Below are 26,353 nucleotides of genomic sequence, written 5' to 3'. Positions count from 1 at the left end.
TTACCAAGGTGGGGCTATTTTCCAAGGGTTCTTCAAGTTCACCTAGTAGAAAATTTCTAACCATCATAGAGTCATTTGGCTTGGGATTGGAGACACAAAAGTTCTTTTCAAAATAACAAATATAAATTAAGATCTTTGCATAATAGCATATACGAGGACTTAATGATAAAAAGGAATCAAAGTTAGAAGTGATTAACAAAAGGATTCACACTAATACTCTACCAAGATTTGATGATGGTGATAGTGAAAGACCCTTAATGTGGTTTAATGCACATGACATGAAATTTAGTGTATAAAACTTGTACTTGCTTATTACAATGTTTTTCGAAGCAAAATCATTCAGTTGTCCAATTTCATTACACACATGGATGAGCCTTCGCTTGTTGAACCAAAGACAATTAAGGAAAAAAAACTTACTATTTTCCATTTTGACGAAAAGATATATAATCAATATCTTAGAGTAGTTCCGACAAAATAAGGACGACAATAGGACTTGATGGTATCATTTTCCCATTCTAAGCTTTCCCACCATTGGTACCCTCCAATCCTCCATAGATGCCTCTTAAAGTATTGTTCTTGATCACACCACTATTGTTGTCAAAAGGTAGCTTCTTTATGAGGTCACAGTCCAACACTTGTATAATTTCGAGAGCAGGGAAATCCAATGGATTTGAACATATCCTCGTTAAGCCATATAATTTAGTCAAATATATATGTTGCAGCTTCGGGAATGGCTCTAAGAACTTGGGATAATCATCACCAATTATTTCTTCCAAGTTTTCCATTTTACGTAGTTCAAGTCTTCTAAGGTTGCGAGCATAAACAAGCCATGTAAGGTTTTTTAATGAGCCACATTTCGCAATCTCCACATGTTGAAGGTTTGCAAGAGAGAACTCTGATTGTTGTTGAGGCGAAGAAGGCAAGACATTATTCATCACAATCTGTATATTGTCTGAATAATCTAGACCCAGATACTCTAGACTTTGCATCCCCCTCCCACTGATTATTAACTCTTTCAAGTCATCACAATATGCAATATAAAGTTGTTTTAAATTCTTAAAGTTGGCAAGACTTAAAGATGAAGAAGATGATTGTGATAGTGAAAGGGAGGTCAAACCATCACATCTTCTAATACATAGACGTCTTGTGCATAACTCAAATTTGCGAATGCTTACCAACTTTTTCAGAGCCCAAAGTGTACTTATCGTGATTCCGAGATCATTCAAGTGTTTCAAGCTTTCCAGTTCCGTTAAACTTGGGCCATCTTCTGTCTCCCAGTTATAGAAACCAGATCTATATACGTCTAGTACACGTAACTGTGTAAGACAAGATATCACCCCACAAGGTATTTTTCCGAGATAATTTGTTTCTGACAAAAATAAGTACATCAATTCTACCAAGGATTTCAACTCATTTGGTAGCTCTGTTATACCTGTACCACGTAAATTGAGGTATCGTAATATTGATAATCGACAAATATTTGGTGATAATTTATCAATTATTCCCTCCTTTATGCTTAGAACTCTAAGGTTAGGCATATGTTGAAAAAATTCATTATTTTTCTTTGCACTTTTTTGGGTGCATAAGAATATCAAAGTTGAAATTTTTGAGCAATTTGGTGAAGGGTGCTTCTAAAGGCACCAAGCCAAAAGGCTGTTAGCATCCATCTCTATTAGCACCAGGCCCAACTGCTCATTTCTCTGTTAGCACCGTTCAACTATGTAGGCACCAGTCAAAGCCAACTTAACCCTAACACCTCCATCCGTTTATCACAAAATTAAACAAAATCTACCGGACGGACTGAACCAGTCCGAGCCTTAAGAGGACCAAACAGATCCGTTGATCCGGGACTTAAGAGGACCAAACGGATCAGGTGATCCGGGACTTAAGAGGACCAAACGGATCAGCAGATCCGGGACCTAGGAGGACCAGACGGATCAGCTGATCCGGGACCTAAGAGGGCCAAACGGATCAGCTGATCCGGGGCTTAAAAAACATCCCAATCCTCACTCTCTTTCTCGTGAACTCGACCATGACCAGCTCCTCTGCTACTTCTCGCAAGGTTTTCTTCATCTTTCTCTCTCTAAAAACCCTTATTCTCATCTCTCTCTCTACCTTTCTGAATCTTGCAATATTTCTTCTACATTTACAAAGGGGATATAGAAGGAATGAAGATGAACATGAGAAGGAAGAGGAGAGAAAATGAGTTTATTTTGTGGATGAAATTTGGTGAAGAAGGAAGAAGAGAGTGGACCCATTCTTTTCAATTTTGTGTATTTACTAACGAGAATATAAAGTAAATAAGAAAAAATGAATTTTTTTACTTACACGATCTAGATGAGCACACATGATTTTTGTTTTGGAAAGAAAATGAATTGGTATTCTTTTTATTTTGGAAGAAGAAGATGGAAGAAGCAAATGAAGGTGAATGTCACCCACATTAAAAACCGGTGCTTATAGAGAACCGGTGCTTATAAAATTTCCGGATGCTAACAGTCTTTTGGCCCGGTGCCTTTAGAAGCACCCTTTGGTGAAATACTCATATGGTAAGAAAATTCAGTAGCCACTGATATCCTTTCTGCCTTCTCCCATTGATCAGGTCTTGGTTCGAAGCCATTGTCAGCCAAATGTTTCCCCTTGCTTTTACCATAGTCAGAGACTATCCATAACGCCAAATCACGAATTACATCATGCATTTGAACAGCCCCACGGCTGAGGATATCACTTTGCAACAAGGAAACACCCTTAAGATATTCGATGATGTCATGACCTTATGCACGACCTTCGTCTATGTTATCAAAATCGTCTAACAATCCTTCAGATATCCAATAATCAACAAGTGTTTCTTTATCTATAAGATGATCTTCGGGGAATAATGAACAGTAAAGGAAACAAGATTTGATTTTTTCGTTTCGCAAATTGTCATAGCTAAACTTTAAAATCTTTAATACTTTATCTTCCATACCTGGGAACTCTGCGGCTGATTTACGGAGTACGGTCACTGCATGATTCCATTCTTGCAGCGTCCTCTTGCTAGCCATAGCTCGGCCAACAGTTATGAGTGCTAGAGGTAGACCAAGACATTCTTTTGCTACATTTTTCGCAAGATCAAGTACTTTTTCATCGCATTCTAACGCTTGTTTTCCTACTTTCTTTTGAAATAGACTCCAAGCTTCATTCCATTCTAAGCAAACTACTTTCATTGTTTCATCAGCTTCCATTTGTCCACAAACAACCTCAGATCTAGTCGTGAAAATGACCATAGATTTTGTATTACAAGTACTATCATTGTCGAAAGAGGGAACACCTAATTTTTCCAAATCAATGCGTGTCCAAATATCATCCAACAACAACACGAACTTCTTCTTGCTTAACACCTTGAATATGTGTCTAGCCTTTATGTCCGGATCCATGACGCAGCGGAAAACTGATAAAAGCCTTAGAACTCCGTCTAAAGACTATAGAACCAAAACTAATAAGATTAACTACTAAAATACTTGAATTTTATTGATTGAGCTGAATGAATGAAACAACTCCTAGATTCCCTTTATATAGACTTAGGGTTTCCGTAACCTAATCAAACTCAAATAACAATTTCTAATAAATAAAATACTAGTTTCCTAAACCTAATCAAATTCTAATAACAACTTCTAAATAAATAAAATACTATAATCTAAAAGCTAAAAGGTTTCCTAAAAATATAAAACTGCTAAAAATAATAATTTTCTACTAACAAAAATATTATGCTACTAAAATAACTAGATTTTAAGATATCCAAGATACTTGGAATATCTCATGAAAATCTCCCTGCATCAGTCTCCTCCACTTCAAAGAAACTCGCCTCGAGTTTACTGATTGATTGGAAGGTTGTCTTGAATGGTACACCCACGAGAAAACTTTGTCGTGAATTGTGCATGGGAATCACCAAGCTATCAGATTGGACGAAAGACTTTCTTAAGTCACAGAAAATTTTCTGACTATAATTGTGATGTGATTCAAACTCCCTTTTCACTCCAAAAATAAACTTGTATAGATCATGAGTATAGTGATTGAAAATTACGAACTTCGATGAAGACTTTCGAATAAAATTACTTGTCAATCCGTGTGAAACAATTTGAGATTCGCAAAATTCTGAGAACGGATCTTCGTATGAAGGAACTTCAATTGGACTAATGTCTGACTTCCGAAGTTTTTCACCTTCCTTTGATTCAGCTTCTTGAACAACGACCTTTGTCTCAATTTCCTGAACAACTTCCTTTGACTCAATTGGTTGAACCACTTATTTTAACTCAATTTTTTGAATAATTTCTTCAGAAATAATTATGTTATTGTGTAAATTGATTTTAGGAGACTTATCCTTGAACACAATAACGTCGGATTTTGCTTCATGAACAATATTGTTTGAATCGTCTATGGTGATAATTCGTGGTGGTTCAACATTCTCTAAGGGAGTCGTTTTTACCTTTTTATTAGTTAAGTGAGGTTGTACTTCCCTCCGAAATCCAAACTTCCTATATTCCCGTTCCTCAACTTCAATTTTTAGGGCCAAGTTGTACGCATCTTGAATAGTCCATACTGTAACTATCCCCACTTTTTCTCGCAAACTAAATTTTAATCCGCTTAGAAATCGATTTGCTACAACATCTTCATATTCTATAATGTTCTCCATATTGTTTCTTTGAGCCAGTTTTGAAAACTCCTCATAGTACTCACCCACCGAACGCAATCCTTGTCAACAGTTCTGGTAAGTCATAAACAAGTGTTGTTGATAATCTGGTGGTAAGAACCTCTCCCTCATGTTTTCTTTCATAGACGGCCAATTCTGGATTGGAGCCCTTCCTTGCCCCTCTCTTTGACGTTGTAACTGATCCCACCAAACAGCAGCACTTCCTTTCAGTCTACAAGCAATAATGTTTACCATCTGTTCACCAGGAACAGTATATGACATATTCACTTGCCGCTCAACCTCATGTAGCCAATCAAGGAACTCTTCGACCGACAAATAACCATTGAAGAGTGGTATTTCTTCCTTGATTTTGTATTCATCATAATATCTACGCGTATATAATTGGTTAGGATAATAGTTACCTCTATTTTCTTGGTTGCCAGCATATTGTTGAAGTGGTTGTGCTCTGCCTTCGTTTCCATTAACAGCTTGGTTGTGGGTGAATCCCTCAACACGTTCTCTGTTAATAGGTTGCCTAGGGTTTGTATTGACATTCAGGTTGTTAATCATCTCCATAACTTGGGTTAGTTGATGACTCAAACCGTCAATTTTTGCCCACATGACATTGTTACCTCGTTCACCGTCGAGGTTTGTGTTTCTAACTTCGTCATCTGCCATTAAGCCAAGAGAAACCTCGCTCTTGATGCCAACTGACGCAGCGGAAAACTAATAAAAGAGTCTTAGATCTCCGTCTAAAGACTATAGAACCAAAACTAATAAGATTAACTACTAAAATACTTGAATTTTATTGATTGAACTGAATGAATGAAACAACTCCTAGATTCCCTTTGTATAGACTTAGGGTTTCCGTAACCTAATCAAACTCAAATAACAATTTCTAATAAATAAAATACTAGTTTCCTAAACCTAATCAAATTCTAATAACAACTTCTAAATAAATAAAATACTATAATCTAAAAGCTAAAAGGTTTCCTAAAAATATAAAACTGCTAAAAATAATAATTTTCTACTAACAAAAATATTATGCTACTAAAATAACTAGATTTTAAGATATCCAAGATACTTGGAATATCTCATGAAAATCTCCCTGCATCAATCCATTTCTCCGGAGGGCATCGACAACCCTAGTGATTTTACGATTTCATTTTGAACTGTTTGTAAGTTTGGATACTGAGAAACCACAACGTAGACCACCAAATTGAAGTCATGGTTCTTTCTAAGGAACTCATTGTTGAGTTTCTTCATGAGTGTAGTCTTTCCAACTCCACCCATCCCATACATACCCAAAGTTCTTACTCTATCATCATTAACAAAACTCCAACATTTTTCTACATTTGGTTCCATATCCACAACCATAGGTGTTGGAATCTCTTGGACTGGATCTGGTTCGCGTATATTAGCAACAACATCAAATTCTCCTTCAATCATTAACTCATTCAAAGATGATAACTTTTCAATCACCAAGTCGCCAAGCTTGTAATCTTTCAGAGTGTTACGTGACCGACAAGAACAACAACAACGTTTGATTATACTATCATTTGAATTGATTAGTTCAATGTTAGCTGGTTGTTGTAAAATGTCATCAACTTCTTGAACAATGGTTTGTACTCTTTCAAGCCAATCCTTAACTACATCGGTTCGTTCCATTGGTTCACTTATGTTTGATTCAGCGACATTAACCCTCTTCATTACGTCGTTTCTTCTAGCCTTTAATTTTCCCACTGAAGTTGACAAAGAAATCAGATTTTTTTGGAGGTTCCAGACCTTGGCAGCTTGAGGAGAAACACAACCCATATACGAACGACGAGGTCGACAACAGGTGTCACAAAATCCATTGAAGTTTAAAAGTTTCAGCTTATAATGGTGAAAGTTATATAGAAGAATGGAAACAAGATGAAGAAGAAATGGCATTAAAGAAGAAGTATTTTATAAACTTACATTATTAATACAATATTTACCAATTACCATCTGGTAAAACAAAATTTGAGGTCAATATTAAAGATTTGTTAATTTGTTAGTCCTTAAACAAAAATCGAGGTCAATGAGGAATCAGACAAGAAATTGGATCAACCTCACATGGTAAGTGAATCTTACTCAATCTTTTGCTTGTCAAGGTAAACAAAAAAAAAAAGGTATCATCCCTAGTAAGCTACCAAAACCAATAACAAGGGGGGCAGTTGGAGGCAGTTTGGGGAAGTTGGTTTCTTTGTTGTTGAAAGGTATCAGAGCTAGACCTACACGTGATAGACTTTTTTTTGTTGAAACATACACGTGATAGACTTAAGAGGCACACATGTTTTACGTCACCCAAAAAGAAAAGAAAAACATAAGTGCTAGGCTTAAAAGAACGCTACATGTGAAAGGGCGTGTGAGAATAATGCCACTTTTTTTTTTGCAATGGGTATCAGTTCTTAAATTTGTTAATTTTAGTGAGAGGAAGTTAGTTAAGAACCTTTTTTTGATGAAATAGTTAGTTAAGAACCTTCTTAACATACTTTATACAAAATTTTATAAAGGCACCTCTCTTAATTCTATTTGCACTTCATAAAGACACCTTTATTCAAACTTATTTCATTATTTGGCGACACTCCGATTACACCTTCATCATCTCATATCCATACTTATGGATAGGGGTGGGATTTTGGCCCGAAAATCCGAAATCCGCCCACGACCGTACGAGTCCGAAGAGTCCGTTACCGTCCAAAGTCCGAGCGTGTCCGTATCCGCCCGACCGAAAGAACTTAAGCGGACGGACGCGCACATAGGTCCTTGTCCGGTGATCCGACCGAGTCCGCCCGCTTATATAGTCCGCACGACCGAACTCGTCTGTTTATCAGACCCTTTATACCCTTCCGCCTATATGATTGGTTTTAAGCCTTTAGATTTGTAAAGTTAACTACAACCATGAGAGTTCAAGAGTAAAAATATCTCACAAGTAACCCTAGAATCCACAATACATCGATCCTAAGCCATGAGAAATCTCAATGATTATCTTTTAATTTTGTATTCATTTACTTTTTCGAATTTGAAGGTGGGAGTTTAGAAAGTTGTATTTAGCTACTAAACAATTTTAATTTCGAATAAAAAATTCTTTATCTGTTCATTAGTGACCGGTGTCCGCCCGACCGATATCCGGTTTGCCCGACTATCAAAACGGTCATGGACGGGTACTTTGTTGGAGAAAAATCCGAAATGTCCGCCCGTTTTGTCCGGATGTCCGAGTGGACACTTAAGACTTGTGCCCATTTCGCCCGGACCGATGGAGTTAGTGTCCGTTTCCCACCCGTCCAGACCGATTCCCACCCCTACTTACGGACATCCATCTCGAGATCTTGTATCTTAGAATGAAAAGAGTTTTGGACAAGCCTATGGTAAGTATATAAGCAGGCTGCTGATTTGTAGGGATATGCCTAATTTGCAGGCGACCAACAACAACCAAGTCACAAATGAAGTGATAATCCACTTCAATTGTTTGGTTATGGCATGACAGATGGGCTGCAATATTTTTGGCACCCAAATTATCACAATAAAGTACGATGGGAGAAGAGATTAAATGATGTAGCTCCTTTGAAACATAGGAAACCCAAAGTATTTCAGCTGCAGCCTGAGATAAAGCCTTGGATTCTGCTTCAGTGGAGTACTTAGCTACTGTGGCTGTTTCTTTGAAGCTGAACCCCAAGGTATTTGTCAATAAGCGAATTTGATTTAACTTTTAGGCGACGAGCAATGATCCTCTTAAATTTAGGATGAGTATTATGAGAGAAGAAAATACTAGATTTATTGAAGTTGATCATTTGATCTGAGGAGCGACACAAAGAGGAAAGAGTATCTTGTAAATTATGAATTTGATCAGAGGAATTTTTACCAAAAATGATATAGTCGTCCGCAAATAGAAAGCGATGGATGTTTAACTCCGGGACTTTTATTGGAAAACCAGAGACATAATAAAACACGTTGAAGAAAGAAGATGACTATGATTTTCCATGGCTAAGATGAACAAGAAAGGGGACTCCGCGAGAAGGAAGGAAAGTTTTGCCAGACCTTCCATCGATGAGAATAATAGTTGAGGAAGTAGAGATGCAAATTGCTATAAGATTACACCAATGAGAAGAAAATTGTAACTGCTTGAAAAGAGTTAAGAGGAACCACCATTCGACACAATCGATAACCTTAGACATATCTAATTTAAGACCAAGATAACTCTTGTTCCTTTAATTGTTTTAAAAGAGTGAATAATCTCATGAGCAATAATAATATTGTAAGTAATCGACCATCTCATAAAAAAGAAAAAGTAATTTGTTGACCCGGGAGGAAAGCAGATTGGAGAGGAGAGATGATCTCGGCGAAACCCGACTTAAGGCGATTGACTAGAATCTTAGTAATAATCTTGTAGGTGGTGTGATGTAGAACGCAGCGGAAATTAAAGAAGACGATAAAATTAAACAAAGAACGATAAAATAACGATGAAATAACTCTAAATACTTAAAACTTTATTAAACTTCAATGGGGTTTCTCTTCAACTTGAGAATAATGGACAAACAAGATATCCTTTTATAGGATTCTGGACTTTCCTAGATAGACTTGAATTAGACTTTCCTAAATAATTAAAATACTGCAACTTCCTAAATAACTAGACTCAAATCTGGACCTTTCCAATTATTGGAAATACTAAAATAACATAATTTCCTAAACCTAAATTCTCTAATAATCATACTAAAATTGGGACTTCCTAAAACTATTCTCCATGGCCGGTTAGCCCTTGACCCGGTTTGGTCATGGAAAAAGCCTCCACGCCGGGTGCCCCTGCATCAGCTTCCCCTTCTTCCACGAGGTTCGTCCCGAACCGTTTCGACGAAGAAAATAATGTGAGCCGCCCGTATACGCTGAATTCCGCCATGGCGATTCGTAATTCCCACTTCAAACGAAAGTTGCTGAAAATCTGTAGAAGATAATGATGTATTAGGGAACCCACTATAATCTGGACCCCGTGACGCGCCGAGATTCGCAAATTCAACAATAGTGAAGAACCATCCAACAAATCGCGACATCGACCGTCATCTTTTAGCTTCAGGAAAGAAATCACAAATACGACCTTCTTTCTTAGACAAACAACAATGAATGTCGTCTTCCATTCCAATATGAATACCACCTTTTGTCGTTTAATAACCACCTGAAATAACCTAACAAGGTTTTGACTATCAAGTGAAAAGGCGAATCGTGGGGAACAAATAAAGATTAACAAATTACTTGGTTCCCAAAGAAAATAACGATAGATTTTTGTCGCATTCGGAACTGTCTTACCCAATCTCAAGTTGGCTCTTGTCTCACCTTTTAACTTAGCTGTAGATATGTCAATCGTAGCTTCACGTGACAATTCATCAATCGCTATAGCCTTCCTAACACTCTCCACCATAAAGGATTCTTCAAAAATCACATAGAACTTAGTAATTTCCTGAACCACTCTATTGAAGTTTCCACTTTTAAATAATTTCGTTGCTTTTGGATCCAAATCTGGATCAACAGATCTCAAACCCCTAATTTTGGACAATATGAATTTGGTATAATCCTCACCCAACTGTGTCAATGACAAGATTTCTTCCAAATACAACTCGATTTCCTTCGGATCGGGACTTTTTGTAGTTCCAACAGAGAGTAGGTTCTTACTATAAGAGTTAATTTCATATTCTAATCTACTCAATTGCCTATACTCCATATATTTCTTCAATATAAGCGAACCTCGAGTATCACATTCCTCTTGAAGCTCACATATGGCATAAAGAATTCCATCTTCACCACAAAGACTCTGCAAAATCTCAGCATTTTCTTCAACAACCAAAACAATATCTCTAAACAGCTTTGTGAAACAACCGACAAAATTAACTTGATTAATTACTCCACCGTTGTTGTGTTCCTGAAGTTCCTCTAAGTGCTCAAATTTTGATCTAGAGCTGAATGCAATTACTTTCTTTAAATAAGAAACATAAACTTGTAATCCTTCATCTTCAAGACCTAACAGTGAAAAAAACTCAATAAACCGTAAAATCGTCGTATGATCACATTGATCTACGGCAGAAGACAATTTATTCCTAACAATTCCTTCAAGTTGTTTCGTTGATGAAAGAAGATGTTCTCTCTGTTCAGATCCAAAATCTTTAAATTTCTCATCGATTTGTAAAAATATTGAAACATATTTGGCCGCTGATTCATAATCTTCAGTTTCTAATGCTTTTTTAACACCATCAATACAATTACCTCTTTCAACAATAGCATCAATTCTAGATAAAGTAGAGTGAACACAAGATTGAACAAGATCTAATTCTCTAACTTTTCCACTTACCTGAACAACAAGGTCACAAGTTGATCGAACATTAGTCAACATATAATCTGAATCAGCTTTAACAATCGCCAAAACTTCTTCGGATTTCTGCAAATTAATGAGTGTTTTCGCAAGATCTGTTCTTTGAGATAGTAAATTTTCGAGTTGAACATCGATGCCTCTTTGATAAGCTATGTATTCGTGAAGGAGACGAGTCATTGCTCCTACATCAGTAAGATTACGAACATTGTCTAGGGCTTCTGTACTACCAAAGTTAACTGAAGAAACTCCCTTTTCTTCTTCTTCTTTGATGGCGGAATTTGGAAGCACTGTGTTTGGTGGTTCGTTTTGAATTGGTAGAAGTATAATCTTCTTCCGAAGCCAAAAGAATTCAAAGGTGTTCTCGCGGCATCTGTGAACCGCGTCCACATCATAAATCCATGGTTTGCCTAAGATGAGATGACAGTTCTCCATGTCAACAATATCACAACAAAGGTAGTCATGATAGTGGGAACCGATTGAGAACGAAAATATGCATTGTTGACTAACTGCCAATTCGTTTTTGTCAGAAACCCAACCGAGTTTATATGGGCAAGGGTGGTCGTAAGTAGGAAGACCGAGTGCTTTGACTAGGCGAAGTGATATCATGTTTCCTTCGCTACCATCGTCAATAATAAAGTCACATACCTTATTGTTGATGGTAAGTCTTGACTGGAAAACGTTATGTCTTTCCGCAGGATCCAGAGGTTTGGGAAGGATGGAAGAAGACCGTTGAAGTGGTGAATTCGGCGGCGGTGAATGAATAGAGTACGGAGGTGGTGACGGTTGGTATTGACGAGGAGACGGTTGTGGAGGATTTTCTCGTGCGATTTCTCCCGGATTCCAATGATAATTGTACGAGTCGTTATTCACATATAAACATGAGCATTGATTCGTTATCTCTTGATGAGTATAATTTGATTGAATATAATCATCTTGACGAATATAATAAGATTGATACTGATGTAACTGGTCTGGAAAAAAATTTCCAGAATCATTAGCCAAAAACTTTGGTGGCTCTGAATACCACATGATGTAGAACGCAGCGGAAATTAAAGAAGACGATAAAATTAAACAAAGAACGATAAAATAACGATGAAATAACTCTAAATACTTAAAACTTTATTAAACTTCAATGGGGTTTCTCTTCAACTTGAGAATAATGGACAAACAAGATATCCTTTTATAGGATTCTGGACTTTCCTAGATAGACTTGAATTAGACTTTCCTAAATAATTAAAATACTGCAACTTCCTAAATAACTAGACTCAAATCTGGACCTTTCCAATTATTGGAAATACTAAAATAACATAATTTCCTAAACCTAAATTCTCTAATAATCATACTAAAATTGGGACTTCCTAAAACTATTCTCCATGGCCGGTTAGCCCTTGACCCGGTTTGGTCTTGGTGTCTCTGCTTTTACATTCACATATTTTATCTTCATATTCCTGAACAAGTTAATTAGTATTTTTCCTAACAGAATAGAGTTAATAATAAGTAAGAAAAACTTGACTGATTGTGAATAGGGTCGGAAAAACGGTCTGGAAATCCGAAACCCGACCCTAATCCCCCGGATCGGTGAGACCCGACAACCGACAAGAACCCGGTTCGGGCGGACCCGAAATTTCGGTCGGGCGGGACTCGGGTAAGGTATCTTACCCGAGTTCCGACCCATTACACTCGCCCGCCCAATAGTAAACCCGACCCGACCGCCCGTTAGCAAGGTTTACCCGTCCGCCCGCTACATACCCGAGTCCAATTACATGATCCAACAGCTGAGACATCCCCAGTCGTTGGATCGTAAGGGGTCAGACTAAAAACCCTAGCCGACCCTTCATATCCTCTTAAATACCCCCAAACCCTAATACCCTATTTTATCTCTTTAGAAACATCCACCACTCCACCGCCCTCTTCTCTAGGTCTCTCGCTTCTCCGAATTTTTCTCTTTCTTTAGTCTTTACCACTTCACTGAATCTCTCTCTAATACCCTACGTTTCTCTATTTCTATAGTCTTTTGAAACCTTCATCCTAATACCATAAGTTTCTAAAACCTTCATCCTAATAGCATAAGATTCTAAAATCTTCATCTTAATACCCTAAGTTTCTAAAACCTAAGTTCATCTTACTCTAATTCATCCATGATTCCGACGAATGATCTTAAATTGGTTTCACTTTTAGTACCTATCCATAAATTTCTCATGGAAATTCAACTTGCGGTCTTGCACCATTGAAGTCATTGGAAGTTGGAAATTAGGAATTCACTGATCACGAGTAAAGCTTAGAAACAGATCCATGTACTCTATAAAATGTATGTTTCAGAGATGAATCCTATTGATGTAATTTTTGTTTTCTTTTTTGATGTTGATATTGTTATATTTGATGTAAGTTGTAGTTGACGATGATGAAAGTTGTAGATCCTAACTTAAGGATCTATTTTATTTGTATTAGAATTTTTGGGTATATGGCCCAAAAAATTGCCCCTAATAAGAGATTTAGTCCCCTCTAATCCCATAAGGGGTATAAAAACCAAAATAATATTAGAAATAGATATCTAATCCTTTTGGTTCAATCTAGAGAGCAATCACAAATCCCTAGAATAATTATACTTTATTAATACCCAGACTAACCTTTCTTAAATATATAAACAGTTATAAGATCAAAATCGGTTAATATATTTTCCATTTTTATCTCACTGTTTCTCTCTCCAATCACGTTTTATATTAAGCAATCGTGATCTTATCATAATAAGCAAGTTTTGTAACTGATATCGTATTGTTTCTAATAATCTTTTCTCTCTCTCTCTCCCTTCATCTGATTCGAACGTAAATCCTCCATTAAAACAGAATCATTTGAGTTGCAGCAATCATAATCACCATTCTTAATCAGGTAAAACATTCATCTGATTATAACTTTCTTTGATTTTGTTTTAGTTTATGAAGATGTTGATTATCTATCTACATCTTCCATTAATGCAAAGAAATTGTTAAAACTTCATTAGAGCTAATCAAATTCAGGTAAACAATCTTCTATTTAATGTTTCTGTTTCATATGGATATGAAATTAGGATTTTCTTTCTCTCTCTAAGGATCTATTGAATGATAGCTAGTTTGATGAATTAATTCTTCATTACTGAATCTTACAAATTCAGTTTAATACAGAAAGATTCAATCATCTAAAGATATGTAGATTAAGCTTAATGAGATTTGTACTTTTTGTTCAGATCCGGTTTTCAATCCTTTTGGATAATTGAATCGTGTTTTTACCGTACGGTTCATCGTAACAGAATTATCAGTTCCTGTACTTTATCATAAAGTATCATATATTATTGTAAATCATGCAAACAACAGAAGCTCAATGATTTTGAGCTTGTAAACACCATTTCATAATTCTCTAACAAATTATATATACTTTATCAGGTTTTTAATGAATGCTATATTATGGCTCATAAATTACCTGTTTGCAATACAACATTACGTATACTTTAATATAAATCAGTGTTCGTTTCTTTAACATAAAACATTCGCAATATTGTTATACCTAATGATTGATTTAGAATAAATTATATATAATTTATACTAATGTATGCTTGATTTATCTTACATCAATATACTTTATGCAAAATTTATTTGTATTTATTATATTTCAACATGTTATCACAGATGGATTCCCAGGCAGAATCAACAAATCAAATTAAGCAAATCAAATTGAAATCAGAGGGTTGGGATAAGATATTTACAGAAGTAGGACAGCTCTCTCCCGGTGGTGCCAAAGCATTTCGATATGCTCTTAGGCAATATAGTATTAACACAGGACATGATTTCAAATTCTTAAAAAATGATACAAAGCGTGTTACTGCTGTGTGTCCTGTGGAAGATTGCAAATGGAGAGTGCATGGATCGGCACCATTAAAATGCGAATCGATGTTCATTTTGAAAGATTTGGAAATGAAACATGACTATGCTGATTTCATTAAGAAGATCAAAAAACCCAAAATCAACAGTTCTTTTGTTGGTAAACTTATTCTTGATGATGTAACAAGAAGTCCAGATCGTTCCACTAAAAGTTTGAAGAAAGATTTCTTGAAAAACTACGGCGTTCAACTTCCATATTACTACACTTATGAGGGGAAGAAAGTTGCAATGAACGAAGCATTTGGCCAGGAAGGAGATTCATATGCAAAACTTAAATGGTATGCTGATGCCTTTTCACGTACAAATCCAAACGGCATAGTCCGATTAGAAATCGACGATGTTAGTCGTCGATTTCAAAGAATTTTTATAGCACCACATGCTTGTATGGCTGGATTCAAATATTGTAGACCTGTTATACGTTGACGGAACCTTTTGCAAAACTCGTTTTAACGGTTGCATTCTAGCTGCTGTTGCTAAGGATGGAAACAATGGTTAGTTACCAAACTTTTTTCTAAATATAATATATTATGTCTTCAGTTTGTATACTTTCCTGTCATTATTCATAATTTTAATATTCCCTCCATAATTTAGAAAAAAGTTTATAAAACCAATCTACATTACTTATGCTTTACGTGCAATTTAGACATATTTGATTACAGTATTATGGAATTATCTAACATAATTCGTAATTGGGTTATTTCCCTAATGGCCCCCTACTTTGTGACCAGCTTCCCGCCTGGCCCCCTACTTTACGAGAAATACCCATATGACCCCCTATTACCGTTAACTTTAACTTTCCGTCACTCTCTCTCCTCCATCTCTTTTTCTCTCTCTGCCATGTCACGCCACCTCATCACCTTCTCCGGCAGAAATATTAGGTTATAACTAACTCTTTGAATTAGTTAGTTAAAAGTTGTTTTCTCTCTCTAAACTTGTTTCTGTTATTACTCTTTAAGCTCTCTTGATTAACTATAAAAGAGGGATTGTTTTCTCATTGTAATTAACATTGAATTGAGAAGTTAATAACAGTTTTTACTTCAAGAAATTCAGAAATTCTTCATGGTATTAGGGCCAGAACCCTAGATTCGATTTTCAAAGAGAAATTGAAATCAAGAACACAAGAAGGAAGCTAATCTTCTGTCATCAAAGAATCAGAGATACAGTCTTCATCATCAAAGAACAACTTCAACATTGAAAGATGAATACGAATCAAAATCAGGTATCTTATAATCCAAATCTCACAAATCTTATATCTGCTAGATTAGATGGATCAAATTTCCTTGTTTGGAAAGATCTGGTAGAGAATGCCTTCATTGGAAATGACCTAGTTTGCTACATCGATGACACCTATAGTGAACCCCCTCAGTTAACTGTAGTGGAAGGAAGAGATGTAGCAAACCCAGCTTATCTCCAATGGCGAAAAACTGATAGTTTTGTGAAATCTTGCATAAAAGCAACAATCACACAATCTATTGCTTCTGATATCCTAGGGTTAAAGACCTCTAGAGAGATTTGGTGCTACTAAGAAATGGTGTTTCTTCAGGAATTTGAAGCCCAAAAATCCTCATTAAGGAATAAACTTCATAATTTCATGAAGGGTTCATTATCTATATCTGAATACCTAAGCAATATTAAAAACCTTGCTGACTCACTTGTAGCTGTGACTGATAGAGTCCCTGAATCTGAGTTGACAAGAATTGTTCTTCAAGAATTAGGGAAAGAATACTCACAATTTGTCATTACCATACAAAATAGAGATGGGTTGCTAAGTTTTGGTGAAGTTAGAAGTAGATTAACCCATCATCAACAATGACTTAAGGAACAAGAGACACCTGGTGATCAAAGTGAACTATATTTTGTAAAGAAATTTCAGAATAGGAACAATTTCAGGTCATCACCTATGAAGTTCTCAAATCAAAATCAAAGTCTTGAATATGGACAAAAGGCACAATTCAGACCAAATTCAAAACCATCCATGACCCAGACAAGAAATAGTTTCTTTGATTTTACAACTGTACCTTGTGGTATATGCTATAAGTGGGGTCACACAGCTAGACAGTGTAGGATGAGGTTCAAAGACTTCTCTTCAGAAGCTTCTAAGTCTGCAAATAGAAATTTTGCAAATCTACATCTTCAAGAAATTGAAGATGAAGAAGAAGAAAAAGAAGAATTGGATCCACAAGAATGTGAGAATGAACAAGCTCATTATGGTGCTGACCTAGAAAATGAAAGTTCAATCCATGAGAATGCTTATCTATCTTTAAATACAAAGGACAAAAGGTGGATAGCTGACACAGGTGCAACAAGTCATATGACTCACACAAAGGAAAATCTTACTTCTGCCATTCCTTATCAAGGATCAAATGGAGTTATGATTGGAGATGGCAAATGCCTGAATATTGCTAATACTGGTCAAGCAACCTTAGTTACTGGGTCAAATGCTTTTCAACTCAAGAAGGTCCTACATGTTCCAACTATACAGATAAACTTGCTGTCAATATCAAAATTTACAAAAGAAAACTTTTGTAGTGTGGAGTTTCTTCCTTGGGGTTTTCTCATAAGAGACCTATGGTCCAAAGATACCCTAGCAGAAGGTCCAATGGTGAATAATCTTTAAAGCATAGACTTTCAAATGGATCCATATGTGTTACCAAAAGAAGGGACAGAAATAGCATGTCTAGCAACAACAACTGCTGAGATATGGCACAATAGGTTGGGACATGCTGCTCAGGAGGTGATTCTGTCTTTGGAAAAAGATCGATAACATGATTAAGATTACTTCAAAGAACTTTAAGAATGTGTGTTCATCTTGTCAATTGGGAAAAAGTCAAAGATTGCCCTTCTCTACTTCAGAAAATAGCACAACTACACCTCTTCAGTTGGTGCACTGTGACATTTGGGGTCCAACATCTGTTACAACTAAATTAGGGATCAGATACTATATACTTTTCCTTGATTACTTTAGTAGGTTCTTCTGGATATACCCTATGAAACTAAGGTCTGACAGCTTGGAGTGTTTTGAACATTTTCAAAAACAACATGAAAAGCTTTTCTCTTTACCCATCAAAAGCTTTCAAAGTGATGGTGCACCTGAATTAAGCAAAGGAGAGTTTCAATCTCATCTAAAACAATGTGGGATTATGTTTAGAAGCTCCTGCCCATATACACCACAGCAAAATGGTCGAGCAGAAAGGAAAAAACAAGCAAATCACTTAAGTGGGTAATACCCTATTGTTCCAAGCTTCTATGCCAAAAGAGTTCTGGTTTCATGCTTATGCAGCTGCTACCTATATTATCAATAGGACTCCAAGTAAGCTACTAGACTATAAAACTCCTTATGAAATTCTTTTTCATAAAACTCCTGATTATGCTATGCTTAAAGTCTTTGGGTCTCTTTGCTATCCTTATTTGGGAAATGTTAAAGAGGATAAGCTTTGCCCTAAGTCCTCCAAATGTGTTTTTATTGGGTATAACCCATCACACAAGGGGTATAAATGTTTAGACATTGCCACTGAAAAAGAATATGTCTCCAGACATGTAATATTTGATGAGTTTTTTCTTATGCAACTGAGATGCACCTATCCAATTCAAGTTCCAGCTTGGAGAAGGAACCCACTTCTTCGTATCAAATTTTTCCCTTACCTTCATTACCTGAAAACATGGATATATCCATTCCCTCCTATCATACTACCTATTCCTTAGATGATCAGACTCTTTTGCCTTCAACTTCAGAGAGTTCTATCTCTCCTATTCCTTTCCCTAGCTCTTCTCTCATTGAGCAGCCTGAGGTTGTGGAGTCTTCTATTTCCAGTCCTACTAATGTTCCTAATGTGCCAGATTCTAATGTCCATCCTATGAGAATTAGGCTAGAAAAGTGGTATTGTTAGGCATAAAACCATTCCTAACCATGTGGCACACTTTACTGTTCCTCATGCTCTCATCTCAAGTAGTGATGCTTAAAAGGCCGGGTCGGGCCGGCCCGGGGCTGTCCAGGCCTGGCCTAGCCAACCCGGGTTGAGGTGTCCCGGGTCGGGCCTCAACCCGGGTTGGCTACACAAGGGCCCAGCCCGGGACTGGGTATAGACCCAGGCCTGGCCGGGCCGAGTTGAATCCGGGCTGGGTCCGGGCCAGCCCGGGTTTTATATACTCCCTCCGTCCCATTTTGTTTGGGTGTTATTCCTTTTAAGAAAGTCCCAAAATGTTTGTCCACTTACTTGAAATAAGACTCATTTATTACTAGTTTTATTGACGTTTCCTAATCTACCCTTACTTTTAATACTAATAAAAAATTTCTATTGGTTCTACACTAGTTCCAATGTAGTTTTAATTGTAATACTCTAAAGTAAATATGGGTAATATAGGAAAATACATTTAGTTAGGAAGCAATAAATGAAAATCCTTAATAAGTTGGATCTCCCAAAAGGTCAAACAAAATGAGACGGAGGGAGTAATTTTTTTTTCTTTTTTTAAATTTGAAAAACCTAAATTTAAATTAAAAAAACATAAATCTATAGTTTATTTTGAATATATAAATTAAAAGTTTAGAGACGATTTTCTATAAATAATGACATGATTTAGAAATGACTTTTGGAAAGATTTTAGGAATAGTTATTAGTTAATAGGATATGATTTTCATAAATAAGTATAGAAAAGATTTTTAGAAAGAGTTTTTTGAATTGATTTTAGAAATTACTTTGTGAAAATAATTAATAGAGGGTGGCTTACATAAATAAATTAATAAGTTTAGGAAAGATTCTATGAATATATTTTTGGGAAATGATTTTAGAAATTATATTTTGAAACTAATTAGTAGAGGATGATTTACATAAGTAGGTTAACAAGTTTAAGAAAGATTTTTGAAAAGATTTCGTGAAAGTGATTTATTAGAAATTACGTTTTGGAAATAATATAGAGGATGATTTAAACAGATAAATTAACAAGTTAGGAAAGATCTTTCGAAAATATTTTATGAAAATGAATCTTTTAGGAATGATTTTGTTGGATAGATCTTTTCGGAAAGGAATGTTTTCAATCTCTATGAAATTTTTAAAAATAAGGCATAGAAAAAAAAAAAATAGGTTTTGACGGGCCGGGCCTGGCCCGTCGGGCCAAAACCATAGGCCCAGCCCGGACCCGGAATAGAACCCGGGTTGGCCAGGCCCGTTTTTCGTACGGGCCGGGCCTGTACGGAACGGGCCGATCTCGGGCCCAAACCGTGCCGGCATGGCCTTTATAACATCACTAATCTCAAGTGTCACTTTACCCTCTATCATAGAACCCACAAGTTACAAAGAGGCTAGTAAGAATGAGCATTGGAAAAGAGCAATGGAAGAGGAGTTCCATGCTCTTGTTAAAAATGAGACATGGTCCTTGATTCCTAGAGAACCACATATGAATGTGTTGGGTTGTAAGTGGGTCTTCAAGGTTAAATACAACTCTGATGGTTCCTTACAGAGGTATAAGGCTAGGCTTGTTGCTCAAGGGTATAATCAACAAGAAGGTATAGATTATATGGAGACTTTTAGTCCAGTTGTTAGAATTCAGACAGTTAGAGTTGTTCTTACTCTAGCAATTACTCAACAATGGCCTATTCATCAGTTGAATGTGTCTAATGCCTTTCTCCATGGGCACCTAACTGAGACAGTGTATATGAAACAACCTCTAGGCTTTGCTGCTCCACAATGCTCTGATTTTGTATGTCACTTAATCAAAGCTATTTATGGGCTCAAGCAGGCTCCTATAGCATGGTTTACCAGAATAGCTACATATCTTCAAAGTTGGGGTTTTATCAAGAGTAGTTCAGATACATCAATGTTTGTTTTTCAGTGTGATGAGCAGATGATGGTTCTCCTTCTTTATGTGGATGATATAATCCTCACTGGAACCACTGTTTCTCTCCTTGATTAACTCATAACTGATCTCACTAAGGAATTTGCTATGAAGAGACTTGGGGACCTTCATTATTTTTGGGGCATTGAGGTTAAGAGACATGCTTCTTCTTTGGTTCTCATCCAAACTAAATATATTCATGAATTGCTTGATAAAGCAGGTCTCTCGGATTCTAAGCCTAGTGTGATGCCAGTATCTGTGGGCAAGAGACTTTTCAAATTGGATGGTGAACTCATTGACAATGGTGTGTTCTATAGAAGCATGGTTGGGGGTTTACAATATGCAACAATGACTCGACCAGATCTCACCTTTAGTGTCAATTACTTGTCTCAGTTCATCCATGAGCTTAGGACAAGTCATCTTGTACTTCTTAAGAAGGTACTAAGATAACTAAAAGGCACAATTGGGGTTGTTATTAAGATTAAGAAATGAAATTTGTCAGTGTTAAGAGAATATTCAGATTCAGATTGGGGAGGATGTCCTGACACTCGCAAGTCGACTAATGGCTATTGTATTTTTTTGGGTTCTACTTTGATTTCTTGGTCTTCAAAGAAGCAGGCTATAGTTTCTAGATCTTCAACAGAAGCTGAGTATCGCGCTATCTCTCTAGCAACCTCTGAGCTATTGTGGGTATCTTATTTACTTAGAGAACTTGGTGTTTCAGTCATCACCATAAAAGAGGGATTGTTTTCTCATTGTAATTAACATTGAATTGAGAACTTAATAATAGTTTTTACTTCAAGAAATTTAGAAATTCTTCAGGCTTAAAGCGTAGTTTTTCATTTTAAAAGAAATAACCAAAAAGAAGAGGCTTATCACACTAATAACTCTCAATTTTCATTTGAATATATCTAACTTAAAAAAGATACTCCCCTTTGACTATAGATAGATGTTAACTTGAAAACACATTTAAACTAATAGTATATGTCTTAGTAATAATTTTGTCGTTATAATTTTGTGGAGGAGTCTTTACTATTAACATCACACAATAACCAAACTACCGAGGACCATATGAAGTTGAGCAAATCCAATTGAATAAGTTTCTAGGTAGGTAATGGTTCTAAAATTTCAACTCATATCACATTGATGCAACATTTCAAAATATTTTTCTTTGACTTTCTTTTATATAATGTTGTATAACTCTCCGAGTTTGAAGTCATAGTCTTGAATAGTTTAGAATGGAAATCACTTATTTAAATATCTAAGTCAATTGTTATATTTAAAAAGTTTATCCATCAATTTAAATTCTTGAATTGTATGAAGAAAAAATGATTTATCCAAAGTCGAACCTTCAAATAGTCAAACTTGTATTTGTTGGGATATTTCATCATTATAAACAAGAATCAAATATATTATCAAGTCTAAACAATGAAATCCAGGAGTCATATTTGATGAACAGAGAGATGAAATTTAAATGATTTACTAACCTGAATCATTAGAAGCCATGATGATGATGAAGCAAAATCTTCCAAACCTAGAGAGATCTCTGTAGTAATTTTGTCTTAATGGGAAGAGAACAAAATCAGAGTGATATCTCTCTGGTGGATTTGCCCCTTTATGAATCGGAACTCCCAACCAGTTATTGGAAGTTACCAAATTATTACTAAAGAGCCCATCATTCTTTAGTAATAATACTCAAGGGCTCTACACAATGCATATCTATAATATGCCCCCCACACAATATAACTGATATTAAATAGGTCCACATAATAATTAATTAGACCACAAAGGACCCTCAATCGAAATAGCCAACATATTATATATTATGAACCTCATATTAAGTCCACATAACCATTAGTATTGAAAAATACTAACAATCTCCCACTTGGACTTTATATGATTCTGAGTTATATAATACGAAAAACTTTAGTGCGCGCATAAAAGGCTATTTCTGAGCTTAGAAATATCACGTCCAATCTGGTTCATTAATCACATCAGCAAAGGATCAAAACGGCGTTCGTCGCATTTGTTCATGACTAGACCTTTAATGGTCACATTACTAACGTAATTAACAACATAGATCAAGTGTGGATGTGTAGCTTGGAAATTACATGTTATGTGATCTATACATGCCTATTTCCAACTAATCCAGCGACTCCATAGAGTCCAACTTTCTCCAAATGATTCCTTAATAGAAAGTTGTAGTACTGAAGTTCAGAATATTGAGATGAAATATATACTTTTATTAATACTTAAAACTTGTACAAGATTAATACAAAATACAGTTATGTCCAAAGAACATAAAACTGAAGGATCCAATAAAATGACCAAATAAACTCCCACTAATCAATAATATCAAGGGGTCCTAGAATCCCCATACGGACCACATGTTCACAAAACACTTTAGGCGGTAAACCTTTAGTGAACGGGTCAGCTATATTGGAGTTTGTGTCAATGTGCTCAATGCACACTAAACCATTCTGAACTCGATCTTTTACCGCAAGATACTTTATGTCGATGTACTTAAACTTCGAAGAACTTCTGTTGTTCTTTGAGTACAAGTCGGCTGCCTTATTGTCACAATAAATCTTCATTGGTCGTTCAATATTATCGACCAATTTCAAGTTAGAGACAAAATTTTGAAGCCATATAGCATGATTAGATGCTTCAAAGCAAGCTATGAACTCTGCTTCCATGGTTGAAGAGGCTATAAGAGTTTGCTTAACACTTTTCCAAGAAACAGCTCCTCCAGCCATCATGTAAATGTATCCGGATGTTGATTTTCTACTATCAATACATCCAGCAAAATCTGAATCGGAGTATCCTACGATCTCTAGGTGATCATTTCTCCTGAAGGTGAGCTTGTAATCCTTCGTCCTCTGTAAATATCTCATAACCCGCTTTACGGCCTTCCAATGATCTAGACCTGGGTTACTCAGATATTTGCCCAACATTCCTACAATAAAGGTCAAATCTGGACGTGTACAGACCTGTGCATACATAAGACTCCCAACTGCAGACGAGTATGGGATCGCCTCCATTTCCTTCTTCTCAAGATTCAATTTTGGACATTGGAGCAAACTAAATTTATCACCTTTTGCCACAGGTGTGTCTCCTGGTGAACATTTTTTCATGCCAAAGCGTTGGAGAACTTTATCGATATAAGCCTTTTGAGAAAGACTGAGGATGCCTTTTGAGCGATCTCGGTCTATCTGAATACCCAAAACAAATGAAGCATTTCCAAGGTCTTTCATTTCAAAATTATTTGAAAGAAATACCTTAGTTTCATGCAACATGCCTATATCACTGCTTGCTAGTAGAATATCATCTACATACAACACCAGGATAATGAATTTGCTCCCACTCGTTTTGAGATATATGCACTGATGCACCCGAAAAGGTTACACACCCAAGCGGAGGTATCAAGTAGTAATCCGGCAAAGCCGGGATCGATCCAAGGATAGGAAGGCAATTTGGATATCGAAGGGTCTTATCCCTCGGTCTAGATATTAAAAGCTAACTTAGACTAAAAGGAGAAAAACAAAGGTAAACGAGGGTTTTGATTGAATAAGCAATGAAGAAAACAATTAAAGCAAGTAAAACTAAATTAAACGAGAAAGTAAACGGGCGAGAGAGATTCGAGAGAAGAGTCGGAGGAACAAGAGTCGGGAGACGGTAAGACTCGATTCGGGCAATAAATAAGTGAGAGAGGTGTCGAAGTCCGGGAATCCATAATGATAAACCTACGACTATATGTAGTCCGATTTGGTGTGTCGAGGTACAATCGATATTCGACTCATAAAGTAGATGTCTCTAAGTACTATGTATATCCGGAGATCATACTTAGTCAAACAAACATCATAATCGGTTAATCCCGAGTCATCGAAAGTGTCGTCTAGTCGCCTAACTATGTGAAGTGCATGACAAGACACATGAAATTATGACTTAGACTACTATCGATATCGAATACTTCGTTTCGTCTATTAACTATGCGAAGTGCTTGACAAGACACATGAAAATACGATCAAAACGATAATCGAAATAAATGAACATCAATTTATAATCAAAACATCAAATCATATTAAACATAGTCACGAATTCATCACATTTCATCTCATATAATCGACAAACTAAAGTTAGCTAAACATGGTGATTCAATAAGAAATGGAAAGGAAATGGTGAGAGAATCCCCCTTTTTCGATGTTGGTTCGAGGCTAAGATCGTCGGAAAATATGAGTCTTTAAGGTGCAGCCGATCTCCCCTTAGCAAATTTCTGGGTTCCCCATAGCGACCACCATCATCTTCTCCATTTATCACAAACCTCCATTAAAGCTAAACCCTAGCTTTCTCTCTCTACTAATTTCTAACCCAAAATCAAATCAAACTACATGGGAAGCAAGATCAAGACATGGGGAGCAAAAGCCCTAAGGTTTCCGGCCAAGAAAGTGGCCGGAAACCCTAGATAATACCGGCCAAAGAAACAAGAAATCCGGCCAAGAAACATGAAGGTTCCGGCCACATAGGTGCTGTCCCGTGTGAAGAAGCTGCTGCAGCCGCATCCCGTGAGGAAGGTGCTGCTCGGAGCAGCTCTGGTCGCGTTTGCAGCAGCTGCCGGTCGCGTTTCTGCCGGTCTGCTGCTCCCGTGAAGGCCTTAGCAGCTGCTGCTGCTGCTGGAAGCTTCCGTCCGAGCTCGGGAAGCTTCCCGAGCAGCAGCTCGGCTGCTCCCGTGCAATTCCCGAGCTGCTCCTATGCCGGAGCAGCTGCTGTCCGCTCCTTGTGTGGTGCCGGCCAAGTTGGCCGGCACCCCTCCTCTCTTCCTCTCTAACTCAAACTCTCAAACCCTTCTTGCTTCTCTAGGTTTTTGGTGATGAACACTCAAACCCTAGCCACCTCTCCTTGCCTCCTTCCCTTCCTTGGTTCTTGAATGATAGAATAAAGAAGAAGATGAATAATGTATTTGACTCCAACCCTAGACTTAGTCAACCTTGACTTTGACTCAAACTTGGGTCCATTGGGTGCCTCCAAAATCTCTTCCTTCTTTCATCTTCTTTGGGCTTGGGTTTCATTACTTCATATGGAAATCAAGAGGGTGCCTTCATAAAATCCTTGTTTTAAGACCGAACCTCTACTTCTTTCTTTCACAACTTCTCCATCCGAACTCGGAATTGACTTCCGTTTTCACCGTTGGGCTCGTCTTTGACTCCTCTTCTCATATGATTTGCTTGAAGTCTTTTTCTCTCATTTTGGGCACATGAAATGATAGTGATAATTCGCCATCTTTATTCCGAATTCCATGTTTAGCTCCAAATATGGTACCTAAACAAGAAAAACACATAAAATATTATTGATAACACTCGACAAGGACTAATTAGTCTAAGTTAGGCTCTCCAAATGTGACATTTTCGTGTCACATCAAGATCCCCAAACTTAAACTTTGCTAGTCCTCGAGCAAATAAAACAAAATAAAAGCCTAACTCACTTTCGGAGGCATCCCGGTTGCATTTAGCGTATGCAACAAGCCTTTAAACCCCTAGGTTACCCCTAGTGGACGAGTGTTGTCTCGTGAGG

At 36.8% G+C, this 26,353-nt stretch overlaps 1 protein-coding gene and 2 pseudogenes across 2 annotated transcripts; all 3 read right to left on the bottom strand.

Annotated features, from left to right (window-relative positions):
* Positions 1 to 515: 515 nt before the first annotated feature.
* Positions 516 to 1,538, bottom strand: LOC147563644 (disease resistance protein RPS5-like). The gene has a single exon (XM_086655751.1). The coding sequence runs from the start codon at positions 1,536 to 1,538 to the stop codon at positions 516 to 518; it is 1,023 nt and encodes a 340-aa protein (XP_086511877.1).
* Positions 1,539 to 2,111: 573 nt separating this feature from the next.
* LOC147563643 (disease resistance protein SUMM2-like) lies at positions 2,112 to 6,481 on the bottom strand (annotated as a pseudogene).
* Positions 6,482 to 9,156: 2,675 nt separating this feature from the next.
* On the bottom strand, positions 9,157 to 11,477 carry LOC147563642 (conserved oligomeric Golgi complex subunit 4 pseudogene; annotated as a pseudogene). Its single transcript, XR_015231181.1, has one exon. The product of XR_015231181.1 is annotated as a conserved oligomeric Golgi complex subunit 4 pseudogene (transcript).
* Positions 11,478 to 26,353: the final 14,876 nt, after the last annotated feature.

This window comes from Eschscholzia californica, unplaced genomic scaffold, assembly GCF_041429995.1.
Source record: "Eschscholzia californica isolate CP2 unplaced genomic scaffold, dmEscCali1.0.p SCAF_1, whole genome shotgun sequence".
NCBI lineage: Eukaryota > Viridiplantae > Streptophyta > Magnoliopsida > Ranunculales > Papaveraceae > Eschscholzia > Eschscholzia californica.
The sequence above is the reverse complement of the archived record's forward strand: the minus strand, read 5'-3'. Positions and strand labels throughout refer to the sequence as shown.

Coding starts and splice junctions, on each gene's coding strand:
- LOC147563644 (XM_086655751.1), bottom strand. CDS start 1,538: ATGCCTAACCTTAGAGTTCTAAGCATAAAGGAGGGAATAATTGATAAA.